The sequence below is a fragment of the Tympanuchus pallidicinctus genome, unplaced genomic scaffold (assembly GCF_026119805.1).
Source record: "Tympanuchus pallidicinctus isolate F22 unplaced genomic scaffold, pur_lepc_1.0 scaffold10, whole genome shotgun sequence".
In the NCBI taxonomy this organism is placed as follows: Eukaryota; Metazoa; Chordata; class Aves; order Galliformes; family Phasianidae; genus Tympanuchus; species Tympanuchus pallidicinctus.
Window position 1 is genome coordinate 8,764,109 of NW_026294619.1, and position 14,964 is coordinate 8,779,072.

General features: G+C 42.5%; 1 protein-coding gene across 1 annotated transcript in view; it reads right to left on the reverse strand.

Annotated features, from left to right (window-relative positions):
• Positions 1–980: 980 nt before the first annotated feature.
• The window catches only part of MYH15 (myosin heavy chain 15), a 43,567-nt gene continuing 29,583 nt past the window's right edge, over positions 981–14,964 (reverse strand). The window contains exons 30-42 of the mRNA XM_052705163.1: positions 14,838–14,956; positions 14,175–14,371; positions 13,203–13,552; positions 12,338–12,462; positions 9,973–10,088; positions 8,022–8,214; positions 7,148–7,351; positions 6,133–6,258; positions 4,638–4,808; positions 4,001–4,105; positions 2,909–3,004; positions 2,284–2,421; positions 981–1,120 (exon numbers count right to left, since the gene is read on the reverse strand). Coding sequence (XP_052561123.1) covers positions 1,103–1,120; positions 2,284–2,421; positions 2,909–3,004; positions 4,001–4,105; positions 4,638–4,808; positions 6,133–6,258; positions 7,148–7,351; positions 8,022–8,214; positions 9,973–10,088; positions 12,338–12,462; positions 13,203–13,552; positions 14,175–14,371; positions 14,838–14,956 — 1,958 coding nt within the window. The 3' untranslated portion in view covers positions 981–1,102. The remainder of the gene's footprint in view (positions 1,121–2,283; positions 2,422–2,908; positions 3,005–4,000; positions 4,106–4,637; positions 4,809–6,132; positions 6,259–7,147; positions 7,352–8,021; positions 8,215–9,972; positions 10,089–12,337; positions 12,463–13,202; positions 13,553–14,174; positions 14,372–14,837; positions 14,957–14,964) is intronic.

Genomic DNA, 14,964 nt, shown 5'->3' on the forward strand with positions numbered 1-14,964 from the left:
CATGAGCAGTTTTTTTGTGACAAGTCCCTCCATAGCATTTTGCCAATCATGGAATCACAAGGTTGGAAAGGACCTGCAAGATCATCTAGTCCAACCCTCCTCCCATTACCATTGCTAGCACAAGCACTAGACCATATTTTGTAGCTCCTCATCCAGACGCCTCTTGAACACTGCCAGGGATGGTGATTCCATCACCTCACTGGGCAGCCATTCCAGTGCCTGACCACTCCCTGAGAGAAAAAGTTCTTCCTTATCTCTAACCTAAATCTCCTCTTGCACAACTTGTAGCCGTTTCCTTGGGTCCTGCTCGTTGCCTGGGAGAAGAGGCCAAATCCCTCTTCATCACAACCTCCCTTTGGGAAGTTAAAGAGTGCAGTGAGGTCTCCCCTGAGCCTCCTCTTCTCCAGACTCAACAATCCCAGCTCCCTCAGCCGCTCCTCATGAGACTTGTGCTCCACACCCCTCACCAGTTTCATTGCCCTTCTCTGGACACACTCCAGGGCCTCAATATCTTCCTTGTAGTGAGGGGCTCAAAACACGGTACGCGATGTGCAGCCTCACCAGGCTAAGCACAGGGGGATGATTACATCTCTGCTCCTGCTGGCCACACTATTTCTAATGCAGGCAATTCTGTCCTGCAGCTAGAGATCAGAAATCCTTTGACCAATTGTAGGAGAAGCTTCTAAACTGGTTGTTTGTCTGAAGTTTAGCTTCTGCTGTCCTAAAAAAACTGGTACAGCCCCTGACCAGCAGACAAGACAGCTAGAAGCTGAGCTATTGTGACTTTAAGGGTTGGCCCCTGAGACTGGAAAACATGACTGGATTTGCCCTTCAGTTTGATTTCACAAGAGACCTGCCAATTAGGATTTGTTCCTGTATAATGAAGTGGGCTAGTGGAAGTATGTAATCCTTTATTGGATGCCTGGGGCTCAACAAAATGAAATTATATAGAAATGAATGGAATACACCTCACATTGTGCTTTGGTTTTCACTTGATATTTATTTTTGTAAGTGCTTGTTTTAGTTTTGTTTTAACACATCTGCTTTTGGTTATGCCTGATTGTATGAAACATCATCTTGTATCTGTGAGCCAGGACTGCGCTTACTCCTCTTCATGAACCTGAAATGCAATTGAGAAAGTATATAGCTGTTGAAAAACAAAGCACTGCAGGGGATTTAGGGTAAGTTCACGAGTAAATGACAAAAACTTCTATTCACTAATGCTTGTGCTTATTTGCATTACCAGCTTATAGCTGAAATAGACTAGCACTAAATGCTACAGATATTGAATCTTTTCTCTTCAGCGAGTAGGCTTTTTCTCCTAATGCTACTGTTTGTGTCCTTTGAGAGCAGATGATTTCTGTGCAGACATGTCACAATACAGTGTTGTTTGCTCTGAATCACACATACTTCCTAGAGTTTCCAGGAACAGGGGTAGCAGTATTAGGAAGCTAATTTTAATGCTAATCTAAAAATGCTTATAAATAAAGCCTTTCCTATGGCATTCTCTCCCTAAAGGAAGTGTGTAAATGTGTAAAAGACCAGATGTTCATCTAGTATTAATGTAGCCCTGCTATAGACAGGGAATCTACACTAGTTTATTTCAGCTAAAGATGACTGTAATAGTCTATTATAAAAGCAGAAATTGGAGTATTTCCTTTCCATAGAATTGTGGATACAGAAGAATGAAGGAAGTGATGGGATGGAATGGGATAAAAACAGCTAAATAATATAGAAGGATTTATTTTCTCTTATTTGATTTAGGAGCTTAACCTCCACTACATTTATATGTTGATAAGTATGGGAGTCTGTGTCACCTTTGCAAATGAAGCAAATAAAAGCAGTGACCCGGCTCCTCTTCTAACATTCCTACAAATAGCAACACCGCCCTTCCTTTTCCTGGTTGCTATCAGGCAGGTAAAGTCAGGCAGAGATTTGATTTCGTAGCACCTTTCAGTTTCATCAATCTTACTTTTGTACCATTTTGCTCAGGTGCAAAATATCACAGATGTATTTCTCATTACTAATCACACCGCATGGCTAACACCTAACATTTTCATCCAGCTCTTGAAATCAATGCAGGTTTTTTTGAAAGAGCATTGTTAGAATAACTGGCATTCTGCTAATGCAATAATCCCCCAGCTCCACTGCATACATAGATATCTACATCATTAAAGGGAGGGAGAAACTGAGCTTTTTAATATCACATTTCTGAAACGATCTGGAAGCTTCTGGCTACTGTGTACTGACCAGTCACATTTGCCCCATAGAGTAAAACCGTACCTTTTTCATGCCAATGTCTCTTGACTTGCTCCTCAGCTTGTTAACTTGAGATTCAGCTATTTCTGCCCTCTCTTCGGCATCATCCAGATCGTGTTGCTGTTTTCTGTACTTCGAAAGGTACAGATTGGCTTGTGCTTCCTAGTGAGAGAAAACAGCAGAGCCATTACCTCCAATCCCTAAGAAACAAAGCTTTCCACTTCAAATATAACAAAAGGGCTCAGCATGGCTAAGTAACAGCCCTATGGGACCCATTTGGCTCTTGAAGGGCCGAGGGTTGGTGGTTTATTTTATTTATTTATTTATTGCGGTTAGGGTTTTTGTTCCTCCACAAAGAAAGGATTTGATGTTTCCAGCAGCACTCTTCATTTTAAGTGAACTGGAAGGCTCTAAACATACCTCCTGAGGGAGTATCAGGAAAAAAAGTCTTTCTTGTTCTTCCCTTCCCTTTGCATCCTGCAAATTACTCTCCAATCCTGAGATAAAATGGAGTAATTTCTTCTAAGGTAATCAGTGCAAATGCTATATATTTTATATGTAAATACATTTATAAGTCCAGCCTTCATATAAATGCAAATAGTAATTGGATAACACAATTAGGGAAAAAAAGACCTAAATAGTCACTTACAGCTTCCTCTGCTTGGTGTTTGTAGCTTTTCACTTTTAGCTGCAGCTTATCTATCAGATCCTGCATTCGGGCCAGATTCTTCTTATCTTCTTCTGACTGTACCAAAACACCAATAATTGAGTTAATAGTGTAATAAAGGCCAAAAGCATTTCCCACACTTCAGTCATTACAGTTGGTAAGTATATTATTTTGCAAACATGTTGTCTGAAGTATGAACAAGTCATATTGAGATCAACCTGCACATAGATTCTGCAGGCTGATTGAAGATGTGTGAGATCTTGGAGGCTGGGGACTAAAAGAGAGTAGCCTCTGTATTTGTGTATTTACATCATGTATACCTATACATACACAGAAAATTCCTTGCTTGGGGGTGAGAAGCACTTGTTGTTACAGAGTGTGTCATTATTGAGTGAAACAGGCCTATGGGCATGCCTAAAATATATGTAATTTGATTTTTGTAAAATCTGTTTTGAAGGCATTTCTGGTAAAATGCACCAATTTTAAGCTTTTGCAGGCCATAAACAAGCAGATCAGTTAATTCTATCTGCCTGTGCCTTCTTAGCAACCTTCAGGCTCTGCATACAGAAGTCAGAGTAAAACAACACGTATGATATTAAATAATAGAGTAAACAGGTGGATAGGATTATCTTAAGAGTACTGTCAAAAGCCAGGGAAGCAGTGCTCTGTACTGAAGTTTTTTTGGTTTTGTTTTTTTGAAAGGCAAGCAGCATGAGCAGCTGTTAGTAAACCTGTGGTAAGTGTCAGAGCTCTGGGACTGGGCAGCCCGACACCTGGTGATGCATCAGAATCCTCTTTTTAGCAACATCAGCACAGCTGAGAGACAGCTGGGCATTCTTCTGGGCAGTGTGAATCATCATTTAAGCCTGCTCCATTTTATAACCATGCTAAAACCAAATTCAAATCCCAGCAATAGCATTCTTTATACCATTAGTTACAGTGAATCAGGCAAGATGATAGTAGCCCTAACAAGATATTCGTCCCATCCATAAAGCTTCTTGCAATCAGAAAGCTCTGGGTGATGCCCTCCTTTATGCTTCACTGGGACCTAGTGGCTATGCAGTCCATGGTCACCTGATAAGTCAGCTCCTTTATGCGCCTCTCAAACTTGCGGGCTCCCTTTTGGGCATCAGAGTTGCGGCGGAGTTCGTTCTCAAGTTCATTCTCCAGCTCACGAACCTGCAAAAAAGAAAAAGCTCTTGCCCTTATATGTATAATGCAGTGGATAATGTACTTCGCAGTTCAAGAATTGTTCATCTTCTCAACATCGTAATAGAGCTGAATTTCAAAAATGGATCATTCTACTTCCCATTCTACTTTTCTTACGTGCGTTTAAGGTGAACCAGCAGTCAAAGATCCCACTCAAACCCAGATGCTCGATAGAAATTTTGGCAAGAGAAAAAAATGTTCAAATGAAGCAAGCAGAGGCCTTTCCCAGTTTTAGATGTTGTGCCATTCCTTTTTAAAATTTTCACTATTTTGTTCATGAGGAAGTTGGCCAACTGCTGTGCTACAACAGTTCATTGTAACTGAATGATAAAAGGGAAATGTGTTTCCAAGAACTGTTCACCTGCTTTCTGTGAAACAGAGGAAAGCATTCACAGCATCTGTTATCAGCTTCTATAAACTTACCAAGCAGCCCTAGGCCATCTACCCAGTCCCAGTTCTATAAGACGAGGGATAGTGAACTATAGTTTGATTGCAAACTTACCCTGGATTCCAGTTTCTGGATCTGTTTCTTGCCACCTTTCAGGGCAATTTGTTCTGCTTCATCCAGTCGTTTCTGCAGGTCTTTAATGGTTTGCTCCATATTCTTCTTCATTCTCTCCAAGTGAGCACTAGTGTCTTGCTCCTTTTTAAGCTCCTCAGCCATCATTGCTGCCTGAAAAACAACCAAACTTTACAGCACCTCTATTATGCCACAGAATTGTGCCTCATTAAAAACCTGATGAAAGATCTGTCTTGAATCATCCACTACTTGGATCATTCACTGTACCCAGAACCCCAAAGAATATTTTATGTCCGCACATATCCCCTGCGCACAGAGAATATGATTTTTTTTTCCCCTTTCTATTCTAATGCTGTGATTTAAGGTGGGTTTTTTGTTGTTGTTGTTTGTTTTACTTGTTTATTTGTTTGGATTTAGAATCCTTGCTATGATGTTTAAATGTCCTCATTTACAATACCTGTAATCTGTACAACTCACAACAGACATTTCAACTAGAGTTTATTTAAAAAATCTAATATTGGAGTTAGGGCGTCTTGGTAGTAAATTAAAACAACTGGAAAGCAAATTTCCCTGAACAGCCATAGATGAGAGCTTCCTGAGTGGCTGTAACATCACAGCAGTTTCTGTAGCATGCTGCAATAGGAAGCTCAGTTTCAGCATCTTATGTCATCGTCCCTGGCCATTCTGCAAGGCTGGTAACAAGCACGCCTATTAGCTCTTTTCTGATTTGACATGTTTCCCTGCTACCAAGAGCCATTTACAGATTTTGTATCCATCACTGAGCAGACACTGGAAGCCAGCAATTGCTGCAGTCCAGGCTGGAGTTGAATCAAGGACAGTCAGTGTCTTCTCCCTGGCAGGCAGTAATAGCACTGCCTCCTGAGAAGCGAAGACTGTGGTACAAGAATAGCTTCATTCATGCACACCATGATGTGATATGTCAGCCCAACTCTGTGTTTCTCCAGGTCTGTGGGAAATTAAGTATACTCTAATGAAGGACATCCAAATGATGTCCTTCTCCTGATAGGAAGAATGCACTCTGTCTTCTTGAATCTTTGTCCTCATGTTTTCCTAATAGACACCTATTTATGGGGTACCTCATTTTGGACTCAGTAATTTTGTTTCTCGTATCAGATTCTATGTAGACCAGTCAACCAGTTAGTGCTAGATCAATCTGAACTGGTTTAGCCTACAGAAATATACAGTTTACCCAGTTGAAAGTTGAAAGGTGATGTGACTTGAGACTTTGAGGATCAGTGGAATCTGCATTCTTGAAAAAATAAGATGAACTTGATCAAACAGAATTCTTTCCTCTCTTTTTACTTCCAGCCTGTGTAATGTTGTAGTTACATCAGCTGCCTCCAGATCACTGTGGAGCACTTGGGTATGTCAGGTTTGTAACATTCTTAAGAAATGCTGTGCTGTCCTTGGACACTTTGGAGCTGAAACAATATGAGCAAGGAACTAAGCTACTTACATCTGTGATGGCTTTCTTGGCTTTTTCCTCTGCGTTCCGGCACTCTTGGATTGATTCCTCCACTTCATTCTGCATCTGGGAGATGTCACCCTCCAGCTTCTTCTTCTGATTGATCAGGCTTGTGTTCTTTGATTACGTTTTCCACAAAAGAAAAGCAGAAAAGGAGGAAAAGTGATTATTGGAGACCTGACTTCTTTAAATACCATAGCACACCAAGGTTTAATTATTTTTGCAGTATTTCGGGGGACCCAGCAGTGTGGTAAGGGCTTTTGCTACCCAGCTAGCTCCAGGCCTAGGAGGTGTTAAGGGTACTCACAAAGCTGTAAACATTCAGATTTTTATTCAGATAACATAATAAGCTAGAGACTGAAATAGAAGAATGGATAAGGCAGTTCAACTCGGAAAACTAATGATCCATAATCTGTTAGTTAATGAGGTGGTTAGAACAAAAGCCTCATGTCATCAAAGCAGAAAAAGCTCATTCTCCCTTCTGAGTATACAGTATTTGGTGATGAGAAGCTTGGATTTTGCAGCAAAAATGCTGGTGAGTCAAGAGCTGTTCCTACATGACTCTTCAAGTCCAAAGGCCTCTCTTAACTAAGCCCTGTGGTGTAGTCGAGTACTTTTTGCTACACTGCACAGTAGGCCTACACCCAGGCTCTGCAATTTGATTTGCTGAGTAACAGCAGCAAAAACACCATGTGTGCTTCTCCATCCCAGCAGCAGCCCACTGAAAGCACAAAGTTACAGTTTTATAGCACCTAGAGAAGGAAAGAACTACAACTTGCGCTTGTAATCACCCATGGGGAACTGGGAACTGCTTAAAGCAGTTGGCTGAGCCATCAGTTCCAGTTGCCCTGGCAGGAAGGAGGGAGCACATATGCAGAGTGGTTTATTTCCTCTCCTTCATTTTCTAACCAGAAGGCATGCAGGGAGCGTCTGTCTCGTGATGCCCATGGATGAACAGTGTCAATGCTTAACAGGCGAAGCTCAGTTTAATCCAGGAAAAGCCAACCTGAGTATGCAGCAGGTTCACACGTTCAGTGGCTTCCAGCAGCTCGTGCTCTGCCAGCTTCCTCGCTCGTTCAGTCTGGTCCAGCAAAGCCCTCAGCTCATCCAGCTCTGACTGGAGAAGGTTGTTCCTCCTGTCAGAGACTGCCAGCTGCTCCTTGAAGTCTTCATTCAGGTGTCCCAAGTCATCCAGCTGCACCTGAAGCTCCTAGAACAAAGAAGCCAGGTTTTACCAGGCTAACTCCATTTTGAGTCCCTGTGTATATAAGGACCTATTGGTTGTAGAGATCACTTGGGGCCCACTCCAAAGGTTCGGTGTTTCTTTACTGGAGAAAAGCTTCCTCTAGACTGTTATCTCAAGAGCTTTTCTGGTAGGTGGTGCAACAGGGGAAAAGCCTGAACTGAGATCTGTCAATAGCTGGCACTTGTGCCTGAGGCAGAACTGGCAGCATGGGCACAGGAAGGACAAGAGGCAGGTAATGACTTAAGATATCTCTTATCTTTTCAAACCTTTTTAGAACAAAAATATTTACCAATGTTGAAGCAGGTGAGAAAACTGAACATACACACACACACTCTGTATTCCAGCCAACTGGTTTGCTCTCCAATTTTAAAAGATTTGCAGGCTTTCAAGGAAATCACAGATTTTCAGTACCTCGTGCTGTAGCTCTCTGCCCCTGCAAGAGGCTGTAGCCAGCAGGGTTTCATGCCTGTATCTCACCCACCTTTGTCTGCAAGTCTTGGAAGAAATCTACTGCTCAATATTCTCTCATATCAACTGTGATCATAAGGGCTTTACTGCATGTGCTCGAGAGTAGCTTTTCTCTTGATCACCATCACCATTACTATTTCGGTATGAAACCCAGTTCTCAGAGTACCTTAATCTGTGTCTGCAGGCCACGTGTTGACTTGGTTGCTTCTGCAGCATGTCTGTTAGCATGGCTGAGCTGGATTTCCATCTCGTTGAGGTCTCCTTCCATCTTCTTCTTCAGCCGGATGGCCTCATTTCTGCTCCGGGCTTCAGAATCGAGGGTGGACTGCAGAGAATCTATGGTGCGTTGTTGGTTCCTCCTGATTTTGGATAAAGTAGATGGGAAGTTAAGGGTGAAGGGAGATGTTTTACTCCCTGGGAAGGGATGTAGAGCTACGTGAAACCATACTTCACCTTCAAGAGGCATCTTATCTAGAAGCAGCACTACATTTCTGAAGGACATACATAGCATGGGTTTCTAGCACCTTGTTGCTGTGTACTTGGTCTAGTATGTTTCACACCCTCAGCCAACTCCTGATCTGTAAGCACTTATAGCATCCTTCTCCCATGTTTTCTTTGGCAATATTTCAGCAGGGAGCTTCCTTGAGTACGTTATGAACACAAGCAGGTACAGGCCTGAACCTCGCAAGAAGCACTTCAAGCTTAACTGTCACTTACCATATTTACTGAATCATCTACTGGGATGCTTTACATGAAGGCATTAAGAAAGGAGATTAATCAAACTGATGGTTGGTAGCTACATTCAAGTTAATCACTGTAGGGGCTCTTTATATAGTAAATGGCAATTGCAAGCTACAATTTAGTGCGCCTTAAAGCAGATGTTGGAATGTGTATTTTGTATGCTGAATTATTATGGGAGTAGATTGGGAATAGAAATCTGTATTATGGACATGTAAAGTTAGAAGAGATTAAGCCCACTGTAATCAACAGGCTGGTCCCCCTGCTAAAGGCAGCTTACTGTCAATTTAAGAGATGGCAAAACAAATAGAGGCAGGTGCATAATTTTCCTCTAACAGTCAGAACAGAGAGGCTTAAAATCAGCAGTTTCACATTCTAAGTCCCAAGGTGAAGGTTTTGCTCTCCTGCAGCCAGAAAGTAACTCAATATACAGAATATGACTCACAGTAAAAAAATTTCTTCTCACCCTTGGCCGGGCTTTGCTGTTTGCATATCATTTCTGGGAACTCATTAAGGCAACAAGGGAAACCTTGACAATCTTATTGCTTGGGCAAGACAGAGAACTGTGCCCCAGATTCCCAAGGATAGTCCTGCCTGCCTGCAGGGCAGCCTAGCAGCAAAACACACACAATGTGGCTGAGGCAGGAACATCGTATGGAATGGCTTGTCCTGTGGTCTCTGTAATCAGAGTAACTCTTCAGACTAGGGTTTGTGCTAGAGGAAAGTGGGGAAAAGATTTCATCCTTCTGTCATCTGATTGCTTTTCCTTTTTCTTGTTGCTCACCCCTTTTTACCTGCAGGCTCCTCTCCTTTTATATCCATGCATTCTGTACTTCTCCAAATCTCACTGCTTATCCTAATTATGCATGCATAACTGCAAGCTCCTTGTGTCCTCCTGCTAATAGTGTAGCTATGGATTGCACAAATGAATCAGATGCAGAATTAAATACTGCCTTCAGCTAGCATCAATCTGAGCACCACTGCAACAGTTCTGCTGATTTGTGGTTCCCCTTGGAAGGAGCTCATAGGAGGGGATTGGGAGAAGGCAGTAGACTAGATCTGCTTGTTTCCTGCTGTGAACATACAGGCATAGCAGCTCATGGTCTTCCCATGACTGTTCCAGCTGGTTTTCCTGCAGCTGCTTTGTGATATGTCTGGTGGGTTTACATGTACACTGGCAGAGACTGGACTGACAGGAATATCTGAACTAAGAACAGATCTTGTGGTAGAACTACCCTCTGGCAGAGGGCAATAACCAGAGCTGCCTTAATTACTGATACTGCCAGCATCTGCTTTTGCTGGCATAACTCATTGTGGTTTGTTTGGCTGCCTTGGGTCTTGAGAATATTTCTGATCCTTTTAGCAGAAGAAACATGTACCTTATATTTTCCATTTCTTCATCCTTTTCTGCCAGCTTCCTTTCAAAATCAGCTTTAAGCTGAGAAAGCTCAAGCTGAAAACGAAGGGTCTTGCTTTCTTCATGCTCCAAAGCTCCCTGGAATAGAAAGCACCATGAGCATGCAGTTGCTTTTTCTTTCTTTTCAAATCACAAGCTGATGCAGAAAGAGATCCCTTCATGCTTTTCTTACTGCTCCCAGTAGCAAAGTTCCTCCACTGCCCCTATCTCTAAGCAAGGGACATGAGCTGCTTACTTGGCAAAGCAATACTTTTATTCACCTTTGATGCAACCTGGCAGCTGGAAAATGGAGCAGAAAGCTCCCTGTGGTTCACATTATCAAAGAGTCCATGGCTCACCAAAGAACCAGTACTTAGACCTTGCCTACATGGTTTTGGTACCAACACATGCATTCCCCTGCACTGCAGCGCAGACACCCTCAGGAAGTGCATTGGCTTCTAAGGGAGAGGGAGAAGCTGAAACCAGATTGTTGTTGGGAGCTTGAAGGGGTCCACCTAAAGCTCATCAAGATCTCTCCAAATCAGGGAGTGTTGAAAACCTCCCACATATGCAATCTCGTTATGGAGTTACTTTAAGGAAAGACATAGTAGGCATCAGCTCTGTGAGACAAACTATTCTGCCCCTTATTTCCAGTAAACATGAAGGAAACATCACAGAACAGGGGAGGTTTGTCCTTGTTCTGATGTTCTTTCTCACTCACAGAAGTCAAGAACTGTGTTAGTGGCAACCACTAGTTAAACACCAGGTCTTTGACTCTCAGGTCATGCACAAACCAAGTTCAGGGCCACTCTGACTCACTGCTGCTCTCATCACATGAAGAAGGAAAGTGGAACTGAACACCACATCTCTAGAAAGTGCTCTCTGAAGAGTAAAATTGCACTGGCTTTGCTGTGTTTCCCTCAAGAGATGGTGGAAACAGAATGGGGTTCCCAAAAGCAAAGCTGTTCAAAATCCTTGATTGTCTCTGGCCATTGTGCAGCAGCTACAGGACACTTCTCATGCCACTTCATGCCAAGCAGCCACTCTGTGTTACTGAGAATGGTACACAGAAACACCAATGACGAGGGTCAGAAATCGAAATCACAAGGGAGGGAGAAAGTCTGCACTACGACATTTCTATCACAATTAAATACATCATCGCTTTACTTCAGTTAGCTGCCAATTTCTGAGATTCAGGAAACCATTTCACACAGTTCATGAAAGTAAAGCATGCCCCTTGGATCCCTCAGAACTGATGTATTCTTTCCTGTGAGAGAAGCTCAGTGACAGAGCATGTAATCACCCTTCACATCTCAGAGCTGGGGGAGACAGACATGCCATTTCCTCTGCTCTGATTGTGAGACCTGTTTGTTTGGCTGTGAAATCCCTGCAATCTGTAAAGCATCCTGTAATAGACAAAAGAAGTTGCACAGCATTTAAGGCATTAACAGATCCCTGTTGCTGCATGATGCTCACTTCAACAGATGCTGTGAAGAGAACAGTTCAAACGAGACACAGCCCTCCCCCTTACAACCCCTTGCTGTGTTGCTTCTAGCCAGCAACACCGACACCCCCTTCCTAACTCTGCAATGCACCAAGCTTCCAGAAAACCCTAGAAATAATCAGAATCTCCAGTCAGTCTGTTCTGCATTGTTGGTTTGTTTCTGTAAACTGCGTTGGGCCATCCCTATTGGATACGTGCATACCTGTCACTATAAAAAGAAACACAGTGATGTTAAGTGTCTTACCAAACTCCTATGGGAGTAAAAGATTTTCTGGATGGCCTGTTTTTGTCTTGTTTCCAAGCTTGAGACCACTTTATTTTTTTTAAAGCGAAGTGAATCATCTAAAGCAATATTTAAAACCTCATAAGATTTAATGTCATCTGGAGGTTTGTTTTCCTATGCTCTGTGATAGGAAATGGTGAATTTGCTGATGGAAACTAGGCACTAGAAATATCTGATAAAATTTTGTAAAACCATAATTCCCAAATTTCCTGAAAGACTGGAATGCTCTTATGCTGGCTTTTCAGAAGGTGAACAAAGGATTTTTGTGCTTCCAGAAAGAAAAAAAAAGAAAAAAAGAAAAAAAAGAAAAAGAAACCCAATAACAACCCCTACGAGACACCTCCTTTGAAGCAGCCTCCGTTTGGTGATCTCAGAGCTGAGATCTCCAAAAGACACCAGTCTCTCTTGAAACCCATGGCTGGCTAGCAAGCTCAGGGGAGCTGGTTGCAGGGCAGTTCCACTTACTACTAGCACATTTGCAGAGTAGCTGAGAGGATCAAAAAGGAGGGAAATTCATGATAAAGAAATAATTTGTCAATCTTTTGAGTTCTCTCTCCTTACCTCTGCTTCTTCCAGAGCCAGCTGAACCTCTGACTTTTCTTGTTCGACCTGCTTCTTGACTTTTTCTATCTCGTGGAGGTTCTTGTTTCCTTCACTGATCTGATTGGTCAGATCAGAAATTTCCTCTGAAACAAACAAATTAAAAAAAAAAAAAAAAGGTCAGAGGGATTTAGTGTCAATTTGAGTATTCCAAACATAAAGCAATACACAGAATGAGAATATAAGATCCATGCCTCTGGCACCTCAAGTGCTCATCTGTATGCAGGACAGCTTGTGTACATCCTTCTTGTACAGCCACTGCTTTTACCTGATGAACTTGAGGGCACAGGCTTTCTCATAAATACTTTTTGAAGCAGTTTAGTTTTTATCTGTGATCTGCAGGCTAGCAACATGGTGCCCTACTTTGGGAGCTATTTAGGCCTCATCTGTTGCATCTTTGCCACCTTTCTTGTTCCTTCTCTGAGGCTGACACCTCTGCAAGCAGTGAGCTCACTTCCCCTGCCCCTGGCAGGAGGAGGAAAAAGCAATGGTCATGATTAGAAATTTGCTTTCAACAATGTGAATTGCTCCATTAGTGTAACAAGCAAGGACTGTACTGCTAGTAAAAGGCTACACTGACACTTAAGTGTCTTCCTTCTGCCTTGCAACAAGAATTCTTGTTTCAAACAAAACTGTAGGCAACAGTAGATAACACAGATCTAGTCAGTCCTCTGGCAAAATCATTTTCAATGCTTAGAACTTTCATTTCCAACATCAGAGTCTCCAGGCTGAAAGTTCTTTTAAGGATAAAAGAAATGCCTTTCCTTACAGCTGTTCCCAATGCTGTGTCTCTGGCACCAGTCATGGAGTCCTGAATGAAGCCTACCTTGGAGATTCTTGTTTTCCCGTTTCAGAGTCTCCAGATGGTCCAGTGTCTCTTCATAGGCATTCTTCAGCTTGAAGAGCTCTGTGCTGAGGCTGCGGGCCTCCTTCTGGGAAGCTTCCAGCTCAGCCTGTGACTCTTCATACTTCTGCTTCCAGTCATTGATGATCTTGTCGAAACCACGCTGCTTCTTGTCCAGGGAGGCAGCTGCTGAGTTGGCCTTTTCTAGATCAATCATCATATCTTCTAGCTCATTCTGCAGCCTGTGCTTTGTCTTTTCCAGAGAAGAGCACTTGGCGTTGGCAGCTTCGATTGCTTCCTCGGCTTCTTGCAGGCGAGCAGCAAGCTTTTTCCTGCCAGATGGGAAGAGACAGCAAGATGAGTGAGGGCAATGACTGCTGTCTATCCACCAAAGCAATATCTCAATAATTTGATTTCCAAAGGGAAAATGGCGGGAAAAGGGAAGGAAAAATAAATAAAAATCAAGGCTCTAGAGAGAAGGGACTTTCTTAGACAAAAAATAGCTTAAATTGTGAATGCTACAAGTGGCAGATAATTTTGTGCATGTGCGTGAATGTTTGAAACTGAACTTTTGAGTTCTCAATAAGAAGCCTGCTATGATTTCTAATTGTGACCACTATGGGCTGGTTGTGACTTTTGATAAAGCCTAGTCAAATTAAAGTACTACATAGTGAAATTTCCATTTAAGAGACATAGCTTCTGATTAGGAGGCTGATCATGCCTTGGGCTTTTGGTCATAGGCTATTTAGATGGGGAAAGCCAGGGGCTGGTAGTCTCAGCAGAAAGAAGAGGTCCTGGAAAGAAAGGAGGAACTCGAAAAAGATCACAGTGAAAATCCTAGATGGAGAAAATGTACTGGAAATGAGGGAATATCCTGCAGAATGGAGATGCTCAGAGACAGAGGCTACAGTTCTCTCAGCTGAGTGCCAGATGAAGCCCGTGTAAGCCACTTACTTGGCATCTTCCAGTTCCTCAGTCCTCTGAATGGCATCAGTCTCATACTTTGTTCTCCACTGCGCGACTTCTGCATTTCCCTTGGAGAGAGCCCGCTGCAGCTCTGCCTTGGCTTCTTGCTCCTCTTCATACTGTTCTCGCAAGAGGTCACAGTCATGCCTGGCTGCTTGCAGGGCATGAGCCAGGGCGTTTTTGGACTGCAGGGATAGAAAGGTCACAACAATGCAGGGTTATCTACAGGGTAACCTAAACAAGCATGCCGTAGAAATTCAAATAAAGGGTCAAATCTTTGGTTTTTCTTGCTGGCTTTGTCAGGCCTGGACAAGTCAAGCAGAAAGTCATCCCAACAGGTAACATGCTGGGAAACTACAAAAACTGAAGATATTCTGATACCTTCAGAGAAACATTCTGATTTATAAGATGTAAGATCTGAGATTTTGCATATGCTATTAGGTCAGTTTTATTTAGCAATTATGAACACCAATTATTTTTCAAAACTATTCTCCTTTGACTTGCTGCTGTCAGGGCAGGAATTTATACTGTTCTGTTAGCAGGTGGTGTTCTCTCTCCTATATCTCATTTCAGTTTTTATCCAGGATACAAATGAACATGAGTAGTTTCTCCTATTCCATTTCAATGAATGGGACACAGTCAAAGCATTACCTTGGTTTCCTCTTCTAGTTGTCTCCTAAGTTCTTCAATCTGCTGTGTAAATGATGTTTTTCCTCGGGACATTTGACTTATCAGTGACTCTTTCTCTTCAAGCTGTCTTACAAATTCACCTGTCATA